Source organism: Mytilus galloprovincialis, chromosome 1 (genome assembly GCF_965363235.1).
Source record: "Mytilus galloprovincialis chromosome 1, xbMytGall1.hap1.1, whole genome shotgun sequence".
Classification (NCBI taxonomy): Eukaryota; Metazoa; Mollusca; class Bivalvia; order Mytilida; family Mytilidae; genus Mytilus; species Mytilus galloprovincialis.
The window spans coordinates 56,144,436-56,160,940 of record NC_134838.1 but is presented as its reverse complement, the minus strand read 5'-3'; the positions used below and the strand labels follow the sequence as shown (position 1 = coordinate 56,160,940).

General features: G+C 33.3%; 1 protein-coding gene across 2 annotated transcripts in view; it reads right to left on the bottom strand.

Moving 5' to 3' along the window:
* LOC143079288 (uncharacterized) overlaps positions 1 to 8,494 on the bottom strand; it is a 130,637-nt gene extending 122,143 nt beyond the window's left edge. For both annotated transcript variants that reach the window (XM_076254538.1, XM_076254546.1), the window contains exon 1: positions 7,413 to 8,494. In XM_076254538.1, the coding sequence (XP_076110653.1) occupies positions 7,413 to 8,484 (1,072 nt within the window). In that variant the 5' untranslated portion in view covers positions 8,485 to 8,494. The remainder of the gene's footprint in view (positions 1 to 7,412) is intronic.
* Between the last annotated feature and the right edge of the window lie 8,011 nt (positions 8,495 to 16,505).

Here is a 16,505-nt window from a genome sequence, read left to right as displayed (position 1 = left end):
TTGAGACGGAAAAAAGTATTCTGGCACTTCCTGTTGAGCTTTTCTGGTTAAAAATATTCAAAATAAACACAGGGTAGGTCGACTTTTCGTCAATTTACTGAAAATCAATGCGTTTTTTTGTAAAATCGGAGAATGTCATGCCATAAATATTGGAATTACGGTTTATCTCGTGTATAACACAAATTAATATGATTTAAAATGACATCGTAATGACTTTTCTCCAGCAGGTAAATGTGGCCAGCGCAGTCAGCTATTGACAAAATGACAGTGATATCATTGATAAACTAGCATATATATCAGTAAATTAGTATTTTTCTAAAACATTATAAACATAAAATTACAGTTTGTTCTTTTTCTTTACTAATATAATTTCATTAAGCTAAATATGTTATAAGGTATATCATGTTGAGATTTTCTGGTATCGGTTGAGATATTCTGGAACAATGTTGAGATCTTCTGGTGAATGAAATTTTCAACTATAAAAAAGAAGATGTGGTATGACTGCCAATGGGACAACTGTCCACAAGAGACCAACATGACACAGACATTAACAACTATAGGTCACCGTACGGCCTTCAACAATGAACAAATCCCATACCGCATAGTCAGCTATAAAAGGCCCCGATATGACAATGTAAAACAATTTAAACGGGAAAATTAAAGGCCTTATTTATATATAAAAAAAAAAAACTAACGAAAAACAAATATGATTTAATATGTAACGCATAAACAAACGACAACCACTGAATTACAGGCTCCTGACTTGGGACAGGCACATACATAAATAATGTGGAGGGGTTAAACATGTAAGCGCGGTTAAACATGTTAGCGGGATCCCAACCCAACCCCTTACCTGGGACAGTGGTATATATAACAGTACAACATAAGAACGAACTATAAAAATCAGTTGAAAAAGGTTTAACTCATCAGATGGACAAAAATACAATTGGACGTGGCCGGGTTCTTGAACATCCCGACAAGAAAAAGACACTAGGAACAGATCTGAGAGTACTCGCAGTTATCTGACAGCTAGTTCAAAGCCACTAACAACTAATAAAAAAAATCATGCATCTAAGACTAAACTATCAATCCGTACACAACCAACATCCGATGAATTTAGTGTAAAGACGTCATAAACAGTCAGAGAAAAACATGACCTTGTGTAGCTTAGTGTCAATTACATATACAACTGTCAAAATTCATAAACTTGCCGTATATTGTTTGACATTTCAAGTCATTTTAATCTTGTCTGTAGTTATCACAGCAGCTTCTAAAGAGGCCTTTGGTTGTAATAGAGTCTAAATAGTAAATAGCTGTGTTTTTTTTAAGTACTAGTATTAAAGTTCTAACGCTGGAGATTAAGTCTAGCGTTTGAGATGCAGTTTTGCACAGAAGCTTTAACGTCAATAAAGTTGTAATTGACATCTCCAGGGCTAGAATTTATTTATTTATTTATGTGTAACATATTTGTTTTTCGTTCATTTTTTTATATATTAATAAGGCCGTTAGTTTTCTCGTTACAATTGTTTTACATTGTCATTTCGATGCCTTTTATAGCTGTCTATGCAGTATGGGCTTTGCTTATATTTGAAGGCCGTACGGCGACCTCTAGTTGTTACTTTATGTGTCATTTTGGTCTCTTGTGGAGAGTTGTATCATTGGCAATCGTACCACAGAAAGAACATTGATAATAACACGGATACATACAAATTGAAAACAAATCGCCTAAGAAAAAGCAATTATTGGTATGTTAGTATTCTTTAGTATCATGAATATTTTTGGCTCAACTTCTTAATCATAATCAGGCAAAATTATTGGCTTTTTATTCTGACATTTTTTTTCTTACTCCTCTTCCATCCCATTTTTCGGCATATTACACGTCCGTTTTATTTGGTCATTTCATCGCGGACTCCTAACGGATGCAAATTTTGTAAATGAAAAACTTTTGTTTATCCTTTCGGCGTTCGTTCGAGCTATCTGGTAAGGTGTGACCACAGTTTTTAGCAGATATCGCATGCTTAGCATAGACACACACATTTTTTTTTAGAATTTAAGTTGACCAGGCTAGAGTTCAAACTAACTATATCCCACAATTTATCTACGTCGAATCCAGTTTTAAAATATTTAAAAAGAAAACTGAATTAATATTCAGAAATGGATAATCATTAAATTCATTCATTTCATCAAAAGTTATTTTCATTTGAAATAGATAATTGCAAAGGCGATGTACAGCCTACATACAATGGAGATTACCTCTAACTGTCATAATCTGAAGGAGAACTGGGTATACATTTACAATTAATTCTCCATAGGCCATAATGGTAACGTTTTCCTCCGTTGCTCAGTCCATATCGTTTACTTGAACATGTATGATGGCTCATATCGAAGCTGATACATTTATACATGTCTGGTTAAATTTTCGGGGTGGCAAGTGAGATTACTTTTTTCGCAAATTGCTGGACCCCGGAAGATGGTGAAAAATGTCACTCTCCTCATGAAATAATCCCAAAATTCTGATCATAAAATTCAATAAAAAAATTGTCCTTTCTAATAATTTATTTCAGGTCAAATCTACATCTTTCTTTTCTCATCACATCAGCTCTATAAAACAGTTCTTATTGTTCATTTATGTCCATTTTTAAAATCACAGCATCCACAATTGTATGGCGGACTAATATTTTTTTTCAATTACGTCATCTGAGTTCCTCATCTCAAGGTCTATTAGGGATCCTGACCCAACTGTTCTAGCGGACAAATGTGGAACTATCTACTGACACTTTTAAGACAGTTCTAGCTAGAACAGTTCTAACCAAGAACTGATTTGGTCATTGGTTAGTTCTACCTAGAACTGATTTACACAATTCAACTTGGAACTGATCCTGACAGTTCCACGGCTAAAATAATCTACGACTAGAACAGAACTGCGACCTGATTTCGCCACGAACGCATCACGATTGTTTTGAATATGTTTAAAGTTTGCTACTCTCAACACGATCACCAAGACCTCATCAAGACCGTAACACGACCATACTGCACTACAATCGTCAATAGCATTATTTTTTTAGAGATCGTAGTGCGATCACGGCCTAGTGTGACGGGGCCCGGGTTATAATATAATCGTTGCTGAATACTACCAAATATTAAGGATGTGCCCTGAATGCAGTTGTGAAAAAAACATCTAAGTTTTAATTATTTCAATACAACACCTGTAATTACACTAAGTTGAACGTCACTTATAATACTTACAAAGCAATTTTAAAATCGAATCATATTTTTTTTGTGGTAAGTATTATAATGACAAAAATGACATCTTTTACTCACATTTAAATTATCACCACCTGAAATAATGTGTATGAAAAACTAAACCTAGAAAAGGAGTCCTGTTCGATTGTTTAGTTTTTAACTATTTTATTTCTTTATAAATGTACGCATTTTCGACATTAAATAATGTCTTAGGAATCGAATTCATAAAATTCATATTAATAATAAAATAACCATTGTAAAATAATCTTATTTATATTTGTAAGGCATGCATTTTTCTATCGGCAATGCTTAAAATTGTATCTGTATTTAGATTTTATGTTACCACAGACAGAAAACATGAATCAGGTTAAAAAAATAAAAGGTAAACTCGAATAGTACAACGCAACCAGAAAGTCTCAACATTGTGACAGAAAGACTCAACCACTACCTTTATATCTCAACCATTTATATTTTTTTATTTTTCTGCTCAGAGTAGGCTTGACAAACAAGTATTTGTGCTATTTACAGACGTGGTTATCGTAAAGCCTAAAAAACACAAATAATTGACATATTTTCTTGCTAAGTCATTAATATCATAGCAGTTCTATCGGATTTAAAGAATGTAAACATTATAATCCGTAGGAGAAAAGTGATTGTGACTTCAATTTTAAATATTTTAAACCCAGAAGAGACATATAAGTTACAATTATTATTTATCTATGGCATGACATGTCCGATTTTACAAAAAAAGTCATTGATTTTCAGTAAATCGACGAAAATTCGACCTACCCTGTGTTTATTTTGAATATTTTGAACCAGAAAAGCTCAACAGGAAGTGCCAGAATACTTTTTTCCGTCTCAACCATTTGGTTGAGATTAGATGGTTTACCAGGCGTGATAGTGAAATCATGAGGTGTACAAGAAATGAACTTTGTGATAATCTACTGAGTACTCGTTCCTCAAACCTGAAATAATTCCATCGTCTGCTTTGAAAATGCTTTTTAAATGAATGTGACCGTTTTTAGCCGGAAATATATGCCATACTGAACGTTTCAGCATGTTGATGGTGAGTAGATGAAAACTGCGTCTTCCTAATTAGTTATCAAAAGTACCAGGAGTATAATTTTATACGCCAGACGCGCGTTTCGTCTACATAAGACTCATCAGTGACGCTCAGATCAAAATAGTTGAAAAAGCCAAATAGAGCATTGAGGACCCAAAATTCCAAAAAGTTGTGCCAAATACGGCTAAGGTAATCTACTCCTGGGGTAAGAAAATATCCTTAGTTTTTTCGAAAAATTCAAAGTTTTGTAAACAGAAAATTTATAAAAATGACCATATAATTGATATTCATGTCAACACCGAAGTGCTGACTACTGGGCTGGTGATACCCTCGGGGACGAAACGTCCACCAGCAGTGGCATCGACCCAGTGGTGTAAATAGTTATCAAAAGTACCAGGATTATAATTTTATACGCCAGACGCGCGTTTCGTCTACATAAGACTCATCAGTGACGCTCAGATCAAAATAGTTGAAAAAGCCAAATAAATACAAAGTTGAAGAGCATTGAGGACCCAAAATTCCAAAAAGTTGTGTCAAATACGGCTAGTGTAATCTACTCCTGGGGTAAGAAAATATCCTTAGTTTTTCGAAAATTTCAAAGTTTTGTAAACAGAAAATTTATAAAAATGACCATATAATTGATTTTCATGTCAAAACCGAAGTGCTGACTATTGGGCTGGTGATACCCTCGGGGACGAAACGTCCACCAGCAGTGGCATCGACCCAGTGGTGTAAATAGTTATCAAAAGTACCAGGATTATAATTTTATACGCCAGACGCGCGTTTCGTCTACATAGGACTCATCAGTGACGCTCAGATCAAAATAGTTGAAAAAGCCAAATAAATACAAAGTTGAAGAGCATTGAGGACCCAAAATTCCCAAAAGTTGTGCCAAATACGGCTAAGGTAATCTACTCCTGGGGTAAGAAAATATCCTTAGTTTTTCGAAAAATTCAAAGTTTTGTAAACAGAAAATTTATAAAAATGACCATATAATTGATATTCATGTCAACACCGAAGTGCTGACTATTGGGCTGGTGATACCCTCGGGGACGAAACGTCCACCAGCAGTGGCATCGACCCAGTGGTGTAAATAGGTATCAAAAGTACCAGGATTATAATTTTATACGCCAGACGCGCGTTTCGTCTACGTAAGACTCATCAGTGACGCTCAGATCAAAATAGTTGAAAAAGCCAAATAAATACAAAGTTGAAGAGCATTGAGGACCCAAAATTCCAAAAAGTTGTGCCAAATACGGCTAAGGTAATCTACTCCTGGGGTAAGAAAATATCCTTAGTTTTTCGAAAAATTCAAAGTTTTGTAAACAGAAAATTTATAAAAATGACCATACAATTGATATTCATGTCAACACCGAAGTGCTGACTACTGGGCTGGTGATACCCTCGGGGACGAAACGTCCACCAGCAGTGGCATCGACCCAGTGGTGTAAATAGTTATCAACTGTTTACTTTCAGTTTGTGTTTATCGTAACTTTCGATCTAAAAACTAGAGAAGTTCCGAAATCCTGTATTGGCCGGATCAGAACTCGGCCAATACAGAAAAAAATCTATTGGCCGAGTTGACACCTTATATTGCAGAGGCAGTTTTCATCAAATTAAGTCCAATAACAGTGAAGTTAATTAATAATAAACTATACAGAACAATAATTTTGTTTACGTCAAATTGACAATTTAGGTCGAAATCCCGTTCTAAATTTTAAAATGTTTTTGTTTACACAAATTAGTTAAAATTATGTCACCATTACACTGCTAACTGTTACTTAGAAGACATAAAGTAACATACTTGATAATATTATACCATGCCCTACTAAGATTACAGCATGCTCGCCATGTTTTGGTGGCAAATCTCATTATATATGACGTCTAAGAACAAGACATTTTTGAGGTTGTTGAAAGTTTTCTTACCTAAATTCCCTAACTTATCATGCTGTTAGATTTTTCATCTTACACTTTAACTAATGGCTTTGTCAGAATACGTGTACAAAATGTATCACCAATAATACAATAGATGAACGTAAGAAAGCATATTTAATAATACATAGCGGCTTTTTGGTCTATTATATATCTTGCTATTTACTTAATTTTTACCATAAATGTTGTAATCCTTACAAAAGAAAGACAACTTTGTCATTATTATTTTGGATGATAATTCCGTTACATTGTTGTCATAAATATTTTCCCTTATCACTATACATATTTCAAATTCCCCTCCTTATTCCTCTTTCGAAGTAAACATTATACTATCATTAACTAGCCCGCTGCGTAAACTTGGCCTAATAACTTCTAGCTATATTCAATTCTAGTTGTTATAAACAAAGTGCGATTTTAATCTAAAGCAGCTGATGCTGTAAAATTACTGTGTTATTATTCCATTATTTATATATTTAAGAATGAATATCGCAAATATGAATACGTTTTTATTGGTAAATAAATAAATTAGGAAGTCCGAAACCCTGTTTGATGAAATTGGTTCCGAATAATTCCGAAATCCTGTTTGATGAAATTGGTTCCGAATAATTCCGAAATCCTGTTTGATGAACTTGGTTCCGAATGAATATTGTCACTCTACATTCTTCAATCTTATATTTGAGAAAAACACATACAGATTCAGAAGAATTTGAGGATACAAAATCAATTATTGTTGACAAAATTATATTTACTGTCGCGCGACGCCAACCGGAATAAATAAAATGTGTAGTTAGTATATAAAGTCCACACCACGGTTTAGTAAATAATGGCAAGACTATCATGAAGGGTATATGCAATAGGCATATTGTTAAAGGAAAATATTTAATGAATCGATTCAGATTAGGTAGGGGCATTGTTAGTCACCATCTAGTAAATATGGATAGTCGATCTTCCGATGGCTAAAAACAAGTGCCTGGCGGTCTATTCCTCTGATACTAAGCAAATGGGAAACTATATTTGGTGGTGGGAATGATTGTAATTTAAATTTGTATAATATCTTTCCTTAAACTTAACCTTAAGACTTTCGGCATATGATTCATGCATAAATCATTGTAAACAGTGATGACATTTCATCGTGTGGCCGATTGATAATTTATAAAAGAGAATATGTACTCACATGTTCCACACTTGGATGAGTTACACTGACAAACGGAATCAGTACTCGAAAGAGAAGTACAAATCCCACCATCAGCACATGGAAAGCTGTTGCAAGGATCCGACTTTTGTGTTGTCGTTGAGTACAGAAATTCTGTTGTAACGTCAGGACTATAAGATGTTGTATCAGGTTTATTCAGGATTGTTGTCTCTCGATGTAAGGGAATTTTTTGTATGTCAGTGATATTTTGTGGTAATTGAGTTATTGTTTGGGGAGTATTTTGTCTATAAGACAGTGTTGCTGATGTCATATTTTCAGTTGTTAGGGTTTCGGTCGAATTTTCAGCATATTTTGTAACTGATATTTTATTTCCAGTATTCAAAACTGTTGTTATATCCAATTCTGGTTCAGATTTTGTTCTTCCACTTGTCTGGAGCACATTTGTAACATAATTCAATGGTATATCCGGTGTCCTATTTGTTTCTTGAAATTGTGAAGCCAGTGATGGTGAACTATAGTTTAAAGTTCGTATTGTTGTTGTATACTCTCTCTTATTACCATGAGTGTTGCTCTGGGAATTTGATATGAAACTTTCAGTTGTATGATCTATTGCCGTTATTCTTTCAGACTGTGCAGTGTTGTCAGATGCGCTTAAGATCGTTGTAGATTTGCCATATATTTTAGATAATACAGAATCATTTGATTGGGTTACTGCTGTATTATCAACTGTAGCCGTGCTGTCAGTTAGTTGTTTTACCGATATAGTATTACCATACATGTATGTAGTCTCCATCAACGAAACCGCCCTTAAAGTTAAATTAGCCTGTGTGTTATGTTTGGTAGTGTCAATTGATATAGATGTGTCCATGAACTGTGTCTTTCCAGTCGTACTATCAGCTGTATAATATACTTCTGATGACGTGTTACTATTCATTGTTTGCGTTTCCAATGTTGAAACTGTAGACGTAACCTCGGATGGAGTACTCCCACTTATTTGAAGTAGAGTTGTAGTTCCTTCTGTTTGATTAATCGTTGATATACCGTCAAATTGTGCCTGTGGTAATGTACTGTCACTTATTTTATTTAAAGTCATAGCGTTAGAATATTGACTATCAGATGTCCGAGTTTCCAATGTTGAAACTGCAGATGTAACATCAGAAGGTGTACTGCCACTTATTTGAAATAGAGTGGTGGTTCCTTCTGTTTGAATAATCGTTGATTTACCTTCAAATTGTGTCTGTGGTAATGTACTCTTGCTTATCGTTTTAATGCTTATAGCGTTTGAAGATTGCGATTTCTGTGAACTACTATCAATTGTTTGAGTTTCCGTTGTGTAACTTTTAGATTGAATCTTGGGTGAAGTACGCCCACTAATTGAAAGTAGCGATGTTGTACCTTCCGTTTGAATCATCGCTGATTTGGTGTCATACTTCGTCTGTGATAATGTACCACCACTTGTTCCACCGAGAAATATATCATTGGAAGATTGAGATTTCGGAGAACTATAATCAAAATGATTAGTTGTTTGCGTTTCCTTTGTAGAAACTGGAGACTGAATGTCTGGTGAAGTACTCTCTCTTACTTGAAAAAGAGCTGTAGTACCTTCTGTGTGGATAATTGTTGAGTTATTGTCATATTTTGTAGGTGATGATGTACTGTCACTTGTTTTACTTAAGGTTATAGAGTCGGAAGATTGAGATTTTGTTGAACTTTTATCAAAATGATGAGTTGTTTGAGTTTCCTTCGTAGAAACTTGAGACTGAACCTCGAGGGGAGTACTGTACATAGATGTGCCCATGTATTGTGTATTTCCTGTCGTGCTATCAGCTGTATACGATACTTCTGTTGACGGGTTTGACGGGTTACTGTAACTTGTTTGGGTTTCAGAGGGTGATCCTGTAGACGTTACCTCAGATGGGGTACTCCGACTTCTTTGAAGAATAGCTGTAGTACCTTCTGTTTGAATCTTTGTTGATTTACTGTAATATTGTGTCTGTAACATTGTTCTGTCACTTGTTTTAATCATCAATGGAGCACTGCTATTTTCTAATGAGGATGACGTCCCAATACTCATCTGCCCTATAGTTGTACTTCTACCAGATTGTATCAAGGTTGTCATAGTATCACCGGCTTCACTCATAGTTGTTGTAGAATCCAATTGTAAACTGGATGTTATATCAAAACTTTGCGTACTATGTGACTGTTTGTCGGATGTCGAACTGTCACTTGTTGGATCCCTGGTTGTAAAGCTGTTTGACAGTGACTTGAATATTGTTGTCTCACGTTCTTTCGTAAAGCGTGGACTACTGTCAGGCTGTAACGAGGATGTACCATCACTTGTTTGGTCTATGGAAACAGTAGTGTGTGTTTGTGTGTCAGATGTATTATTGTTATTTGTAACCGTTTCAGAAGTTATTGATTCCTTATCTGGAATAGGCGTGTCAGATTTGGATTTGGTCCTTATAGTTGTCTGAAATAACGATGGAGTAATTGATTGCCTATCCGATGTTGAAGTTTGATTTAAAAACGAACGACCATATTGTTCATCTGATATCGTACTAAAAGTTGCTTGAATCAGAGCTGAAGTTATGTCTATCTTAGCTTTAGGTAAAGTGATCATGGTATTTGATTGTTCAGCAGTTATTGTGCTTTCTTGGTTTGTTTCAAATGATGTTCTTTCTGGTGCACTTGTGGTTTTGGTTTGTGTGGTAGCGTCTTGGTCTTTAGATGATATGGTTTTGGAAGTTGTGCTTTCTGTCGAAATTGAAATAGTTTTTTCAGTAGAATGCAAGTTCTGTGATTGTGTTTTTGCAGAATGACCTATAGAAGAAGAGACATCTTCTGTTGTTGTCATAACCGTTGATATACTCTGTAATTCGTTTTTTGTTATTTCTGCTGAAGCAATTTCTTGTTGATATTCTGTGGTTGAAGAATATGTTGAAACTAAAATTAGAAAAGACAAAACTTATTTATTTATTGATTAATCGATTGATTGGTCTATTGGTCTAGTTATGGTAGCACAATACAAAGATTTTTCATCCCCAATCAGACATCTTTAAGCTGATGTAATTCCACTCATCTTTCTTTAAATTTTATAAATGAGGTATAAATTGTATTTCATTCTCTCATAAATCTTCAATGAAGTTTGCAACATCAATTCATAAGAGACCACTAAATTCAATTTGGTATAAAATTTGTTCTATTGATAATTTTTTGGAATCTGAGACACTGTTTTTGGAGGTCAAGCTGTGTTGTACACGAATCTATAAAATATTTTGGGATGTTATGAAGAACAAAGACGCTAAATTCATTCAAGTGTGGACATCACAATATAGCAACTCATTACATAATAATTAATTATGTAATAATTATGTCATAATGAAATTATCACAATTTGAAAGATTAATCTTTCTTCTTTCTTTTGGTACCTCATTTATAAAATATAAAGAAGGATGAAATTAATTACATCAGTTTAAAGTTGTCTGATTGGGTGTGAAAAAATCTTTGTATTGTGCTACCTTAAAACGTAATTTACTGTTAACATATAAAAAGTAATTAACCATATATATTAAACACTTAACCTTAATCTTTCTACCACAAAAAACTTAAGTTAAGATAATTATTAACGGTGTCTTTTGGGTCTTTTCACTTATCGCTGGAAAGACTTTTAAATGGTCTGTTTGTTTTTATTAATATTTTTTTCTTCGGTCACTTTTATTTCTTGTGAGAAAAAAAGATGTCATTTAGATATTTCATATATGATATTGGACAGCAACACTATTGTAAATGCTTTGAAAGACGCGTTTGAAATTAACAGCGTTTTACCGAACACTTTTCTTTGTAAGAGTTATCGCTCTAAACACTGAACTCTTGTTGAATGCTACTCATCAGCAAACATAAAAGAAACTGACACTGAGACTCCATAAAAAAATATTTCACCTTATGTATTTGTTATAAGTGATTTTTTACTCGTAACTGATAATCCATGGTGAAAAAGTTCTAGAAAAAAATGATTTTTAGAACAAAGGTCTACTAAAAAATGAGGTCAAATGTCAAATAGCTTTTCCTGAGAGATTGTTTTATTAAATTGTTTATTCTATGGAACTCGACTTTCCAAATCAGCACAAATGGTTGAAAATAGAAACATGACCAAAATATAACTTCACAGAGATTTTTTGTTTACGAACAACTTTTGAGTTCCTAAAGTAGAAGGGCTTTTGGGATATTCCCCAACTGAATCAAAAAGTAAAAACACAAAAATACTGAACTCCGAGGAAATTCAAAAAAGAAAGTCCCAAATCAAATGGCAAAATCAAAAGTTCAAACTCATCAAACGAATGGATAACAACTGTCATATTCCTGACTTGGTACAGGCATTTTCTTATGTAGAAAATGGTGGATTGAACCTGGTTTTATAGCTATCTAAACCTCTCACTTGTATGACAGTCGCATCAAATTCCATTACATTGTCAACGATGCGTGAACAAAACGAGCAGACATAATTGGTAAAAATGTCAAAAATAGGGGTACAGCAGTCAACATTGTGTTATCATCTTAATCACTATAAAAACCACAAAAGTAATGAAGAAGCACAAAAAGCCTTAGTATTACATAAAATTTAACATCCTCATTTTGCCTATATTATACGGTTTTATTTATCTATGTAAAATCCACCCATTAAGGATGCATTGTTTTACGTACTGGTGTAAAAGTGCGCGTTTGAAATTCGCACAGGTAGACATAAAATATTTATGTCGTTCAAAGTATGACGGGATACATAAATACAGAGTCACGTAAAATAGATATAACAAAAAACAGACTTAACAGTAAAAGTAATAATAATAAATGAAATAATTGTGTGGTTCAAAATATAACGGGATACATAAGTATACAGAGTCACGTCAAATGTATGCCACAAAAAACAGACAATTGTAAAAGTAGTATAAATAAATAAAATAATTTTGTCATTCAAAGTATGACAAGATACATAAGTAAAAGTAATATTAATAAATAAAATAATTTTGTCGTTCAAAGTATGATGGGATACATAAGCACAGAGTCACGTCAAATGGATATCTCAAAAAACAGACTTAAAAGTAAAAGTAATATTAATAAAGACAAATAAAAGAATACTATAACACGTTATTAAGATGATAAACAACGTCAGTACGCAAAATCTATACTTCAAGACCATCGTGTATTATTTGTTAAGTTGATACGGAATTTTTATCAACAAGTTTTTGGTACCTTCCGATGAACTTTTTTTAGAAAAGGGACGAGACGTTCTTTGACATACCCCTGGTTCATCAACTTTCCGCTCAGACACTGGTGACGTTTTACAAAGTCTGAGTAGGAGCTGCATGCTCTTGAATACCGAATAAATTGGGAAATGTATATTCCATATGCAGGTGAAGTTGGTATATTGCTACTAAGATGGGGGAAATTGATAATTTCAAAATTAAAATCGTCGCGTTTGTCATAGATTCTGGTACTGAGATGACTGTGTATGTCAAATTCAAATGTACAAAAAAATGAATTTGCCTAGTTTATGATAACATTGTGTGAGGGAATTCGATGTTTGTTATACCACTGTTCATTTCAACGAACGCCCTTTATGACAACACAACTCTTCCAATCAGAATGAACATTTTTGCAGTGTATTATGAAATTATTTTACATTGTATTTACGTATCATTTGTAAAACTTTTACTGTTTAAAAAAGGCGAGTTTTCTATTTAGTATATACATATTTATCTATAATAGATTGGAAAACAAGTGTTGCAACTTATATTAATCCCTTTCACTTTTTGGGTGTGAGTGCTACCTTGTAGCAGCATTAGCCTGCTCTTTTTTTTTTTAAATCTACAAGGGTGTCTTTTACGTGCAAGAGATATGACTCTCTCTTAACACGGATCAGCCATATGGGCGTTTTTCAATAAAAACGTATTTTCTTGTCCCAGCCACTTTAAAAAAATGTGTTTGATCTTTGCAAGTAATTTTTTGTGCAGTAAGTACATTGAATTAGATTTTTAACATTTTTAAGCAAAGAAACAGTTAATTTTTAGAGGGATTGATAAGATATTGACTCCTGAATGGTCCAAAAACAACCAAAATGACATGCCCCTAGACCGCCTGTTCAACATTCATACTCTAAAATATCGTAAAAAAATGAAGAAATAAATGTTATTTTAACTTTACATAAGTTCTTTAATAATTCAAAAGTATGTTCAGAGCCAACATATTTTTATAAAGAGCTTTCAATACAGGATGTTTAATTTCAGAAGGTTTGTCCCTCACAAAATGTCCACTACGAAACGAAGTCATTAAAATTTGCCAATAAACAGTTTTATAAAATCAATGTAATTTTTGTTTGCAAGAGATATAAACATTAGGGTCTTACAAAAGAATTTATGCTTTTATAACGCCAATTAAATTGTTGGTAAGAAAAATTGAGCACATCGAATGGACCAGAGTGATACCGTATTTTTGTTAATGTCCACTACGAAACGGGTCAAATCTCTTTCAGTATCTGGTTTTAAAATTATGAAAAAAATATCAGTGTAAAGCTTAATAAATGCTTTGATGAATACAATCAGTCTTGTTACTATTGCAGTATAGGGATTGTGGGGAAAAAAATAAAACGTGAGAATATGTCCCCTACGAAACGGTCCCCTACGAAACAAGTATGGGAGAAAAACGTTTCGTAGTGGACACTACCACTACCATGCAGTCTTTTTTTTTTAATCTTTTTTCAATTATATTCGTGCAAAACAGATAACAAGGGTTAGTTCCATGTAATTTTTATTATGTTTTTATTAACATATAATAGGGTTGATGTCAACTACGAAACTTTTTGTCAACTACGAAACGGTTTTGTCCACTACAAAACGCATCAAAATGTCCACTACGTAACATAAGTTGTACCTTCATATGTGAAGTACTGTCTAATCTTTATCGATAAAAATGGTTTTCCAATTCAGAAAAAAATGAGATTTTTCTAGTATTTAAAGTAAACAAACTGGAATGTCTATAGGAAACATTTAAAATTGCAAAAAATATGTGTGTTTAGAAGAAGTTTCGTAGGGGACTTTTAAACAGTTAACAAATTATGAAAATAATATCATTTTAAAGAATATTTAAGATTGCACTTTTTATTTACAAACAAGTCTATAATAGAGGTATTCAAAATAACTCTTGAAATTAAATTTTAGACATTTTGATTTTCCATTTTATTTAGGTCTGAAAGTTACGCTTTTATTGAAAAACGCCCATATATCGTCCCCTTCCGACGGACTATAATCGTTTCCTTAAGATCATACTCGCAAATGGTGTCGAGGGAGAGCCTAAAATTCAATCCCTGAAATCCCGGAACGGAACTCGAACCGGGAATTTTCTGTGTAAAGTCAATACTTATGTAGACTTTTGAGGTGGCACATTAGTATTTGCATTCCAGAATTTAGCTTGCTCTTTTGTGTACCCTACCTAAGTCAATGTATCTGAATAGTGTGATTGGACAAAAAATACAGTATCAACTGAACATACTTTCCCAAACTGAAGGATGAATCAGGTGTAGAAAAATATGAAATAATTTTACCTACAGAGGAAAATGAATTTTTGGGACTTTTTTTTTATTTTGTATTCACAGCACGATAAAAGACCTTAAAGCACTATTGGCCTAAGGTTTTTAAAAATAGCAAAAAAGTAAACGGTCATGATACACATTCAAAGTCATTTCTGAATAGTAAAATGATAGTACTTCAGTTAACTATGAATGTAGAATTTTTCGCAGTATTAGAAATGGGTGAAAATTCTAAAAAGGCTATCATTATCCCCTATGGGCCAGGAAATACTACCGTGCCACCTTATATTTATATGTTTCGCTCAATCAATAAAAGGTTTTTTTCCCCTACGCAATTTGTATGTTTATCAATAAAAAGTTGATTAAGGTCAACTATAATAAAAATAGCCTTTAAATTCCACCCTGGGAGTGAAAATTGCTGATTCAGCAAATTTTGCCTGATCTGTGGGTATTATTGTGAAAATTTACCTAGACAGTAGAACTTCATTATTTTCAAGTAACTGGCAGTACTTTTTTTAATTATAAATGTTCGCTTTAACTTTTCGCACTATCTGACATATGTGCAACGACTGGAATTTGAGACGCGACATATATTAGCTGCCTGTACGTCATATTATTATTTTCACCGAAATACATGAATTGTATTATTTTTTTATTTTTTCCACACAAGTACAGCTATACTACTTTTCTTTAGGTTTAATTTGTAGTTCAGTAGTAACATGACACCAGTATGAGCTTGTTTGAAACCATTCAGTAGTTAAGGGGTCCATACTTATTCATTTAGCCCTCATATTTGGCTGAAATAGAGATAGCAATAGGGGTTTCTTTACATTGACAAGACATTTATTTTGACAAAGAATGTAATTATAATTGTATATCAGGAAGATTTAATAGTTTATTAATTTTCCATGCAAAAGTTATTAATTGTTGATTTTCTGGCAATGAAAAGCACAATAAAGGTAAATTGATTATGTAAGGGGACATAATTCAACTTAATGCATACATGAGAATTACACAAACAGTCAACTTAGAGATATATTCTAAAACATGTACTGTTAAAAAGATGTTAGAATAATAGTTAACTGCCATCTTAAGAGTCTTGTTGTGTTGCCTTCATAATCTGGAAATGCCTTAAGTAATGTAAGGCATGCTGTAAAATATGGAATGGACTTTAATATCATTTTTCGTGATTTGGTGCTTAGACTCTTTGTTTCAGTCAGATTAACTATAAATAGAGTTGGTAATCCAATAATTCCTCCTGAATCACCATGTTTGACTTCTGTGTTGATTTGAAACATCATATATTTGGGTTTTGTTTACTCCTTTAGTAAAAATGGTAAGATGAAAAAAAAAAGTGAAAATCTGCCAGCTGGGGTAGGGGTGTAATCTTTCACTTTTGTTTGGTAAGAAATATGTGTAGACTTGTATTCTTTGTTGTAATAAGTTTCATAATGAGAAGTCTATGCATGATAGGTGTCATGACTGATTTCAAGTTTCTAATGTCTTGGTTAAGGTTGCACGGTAGTATTTGCATT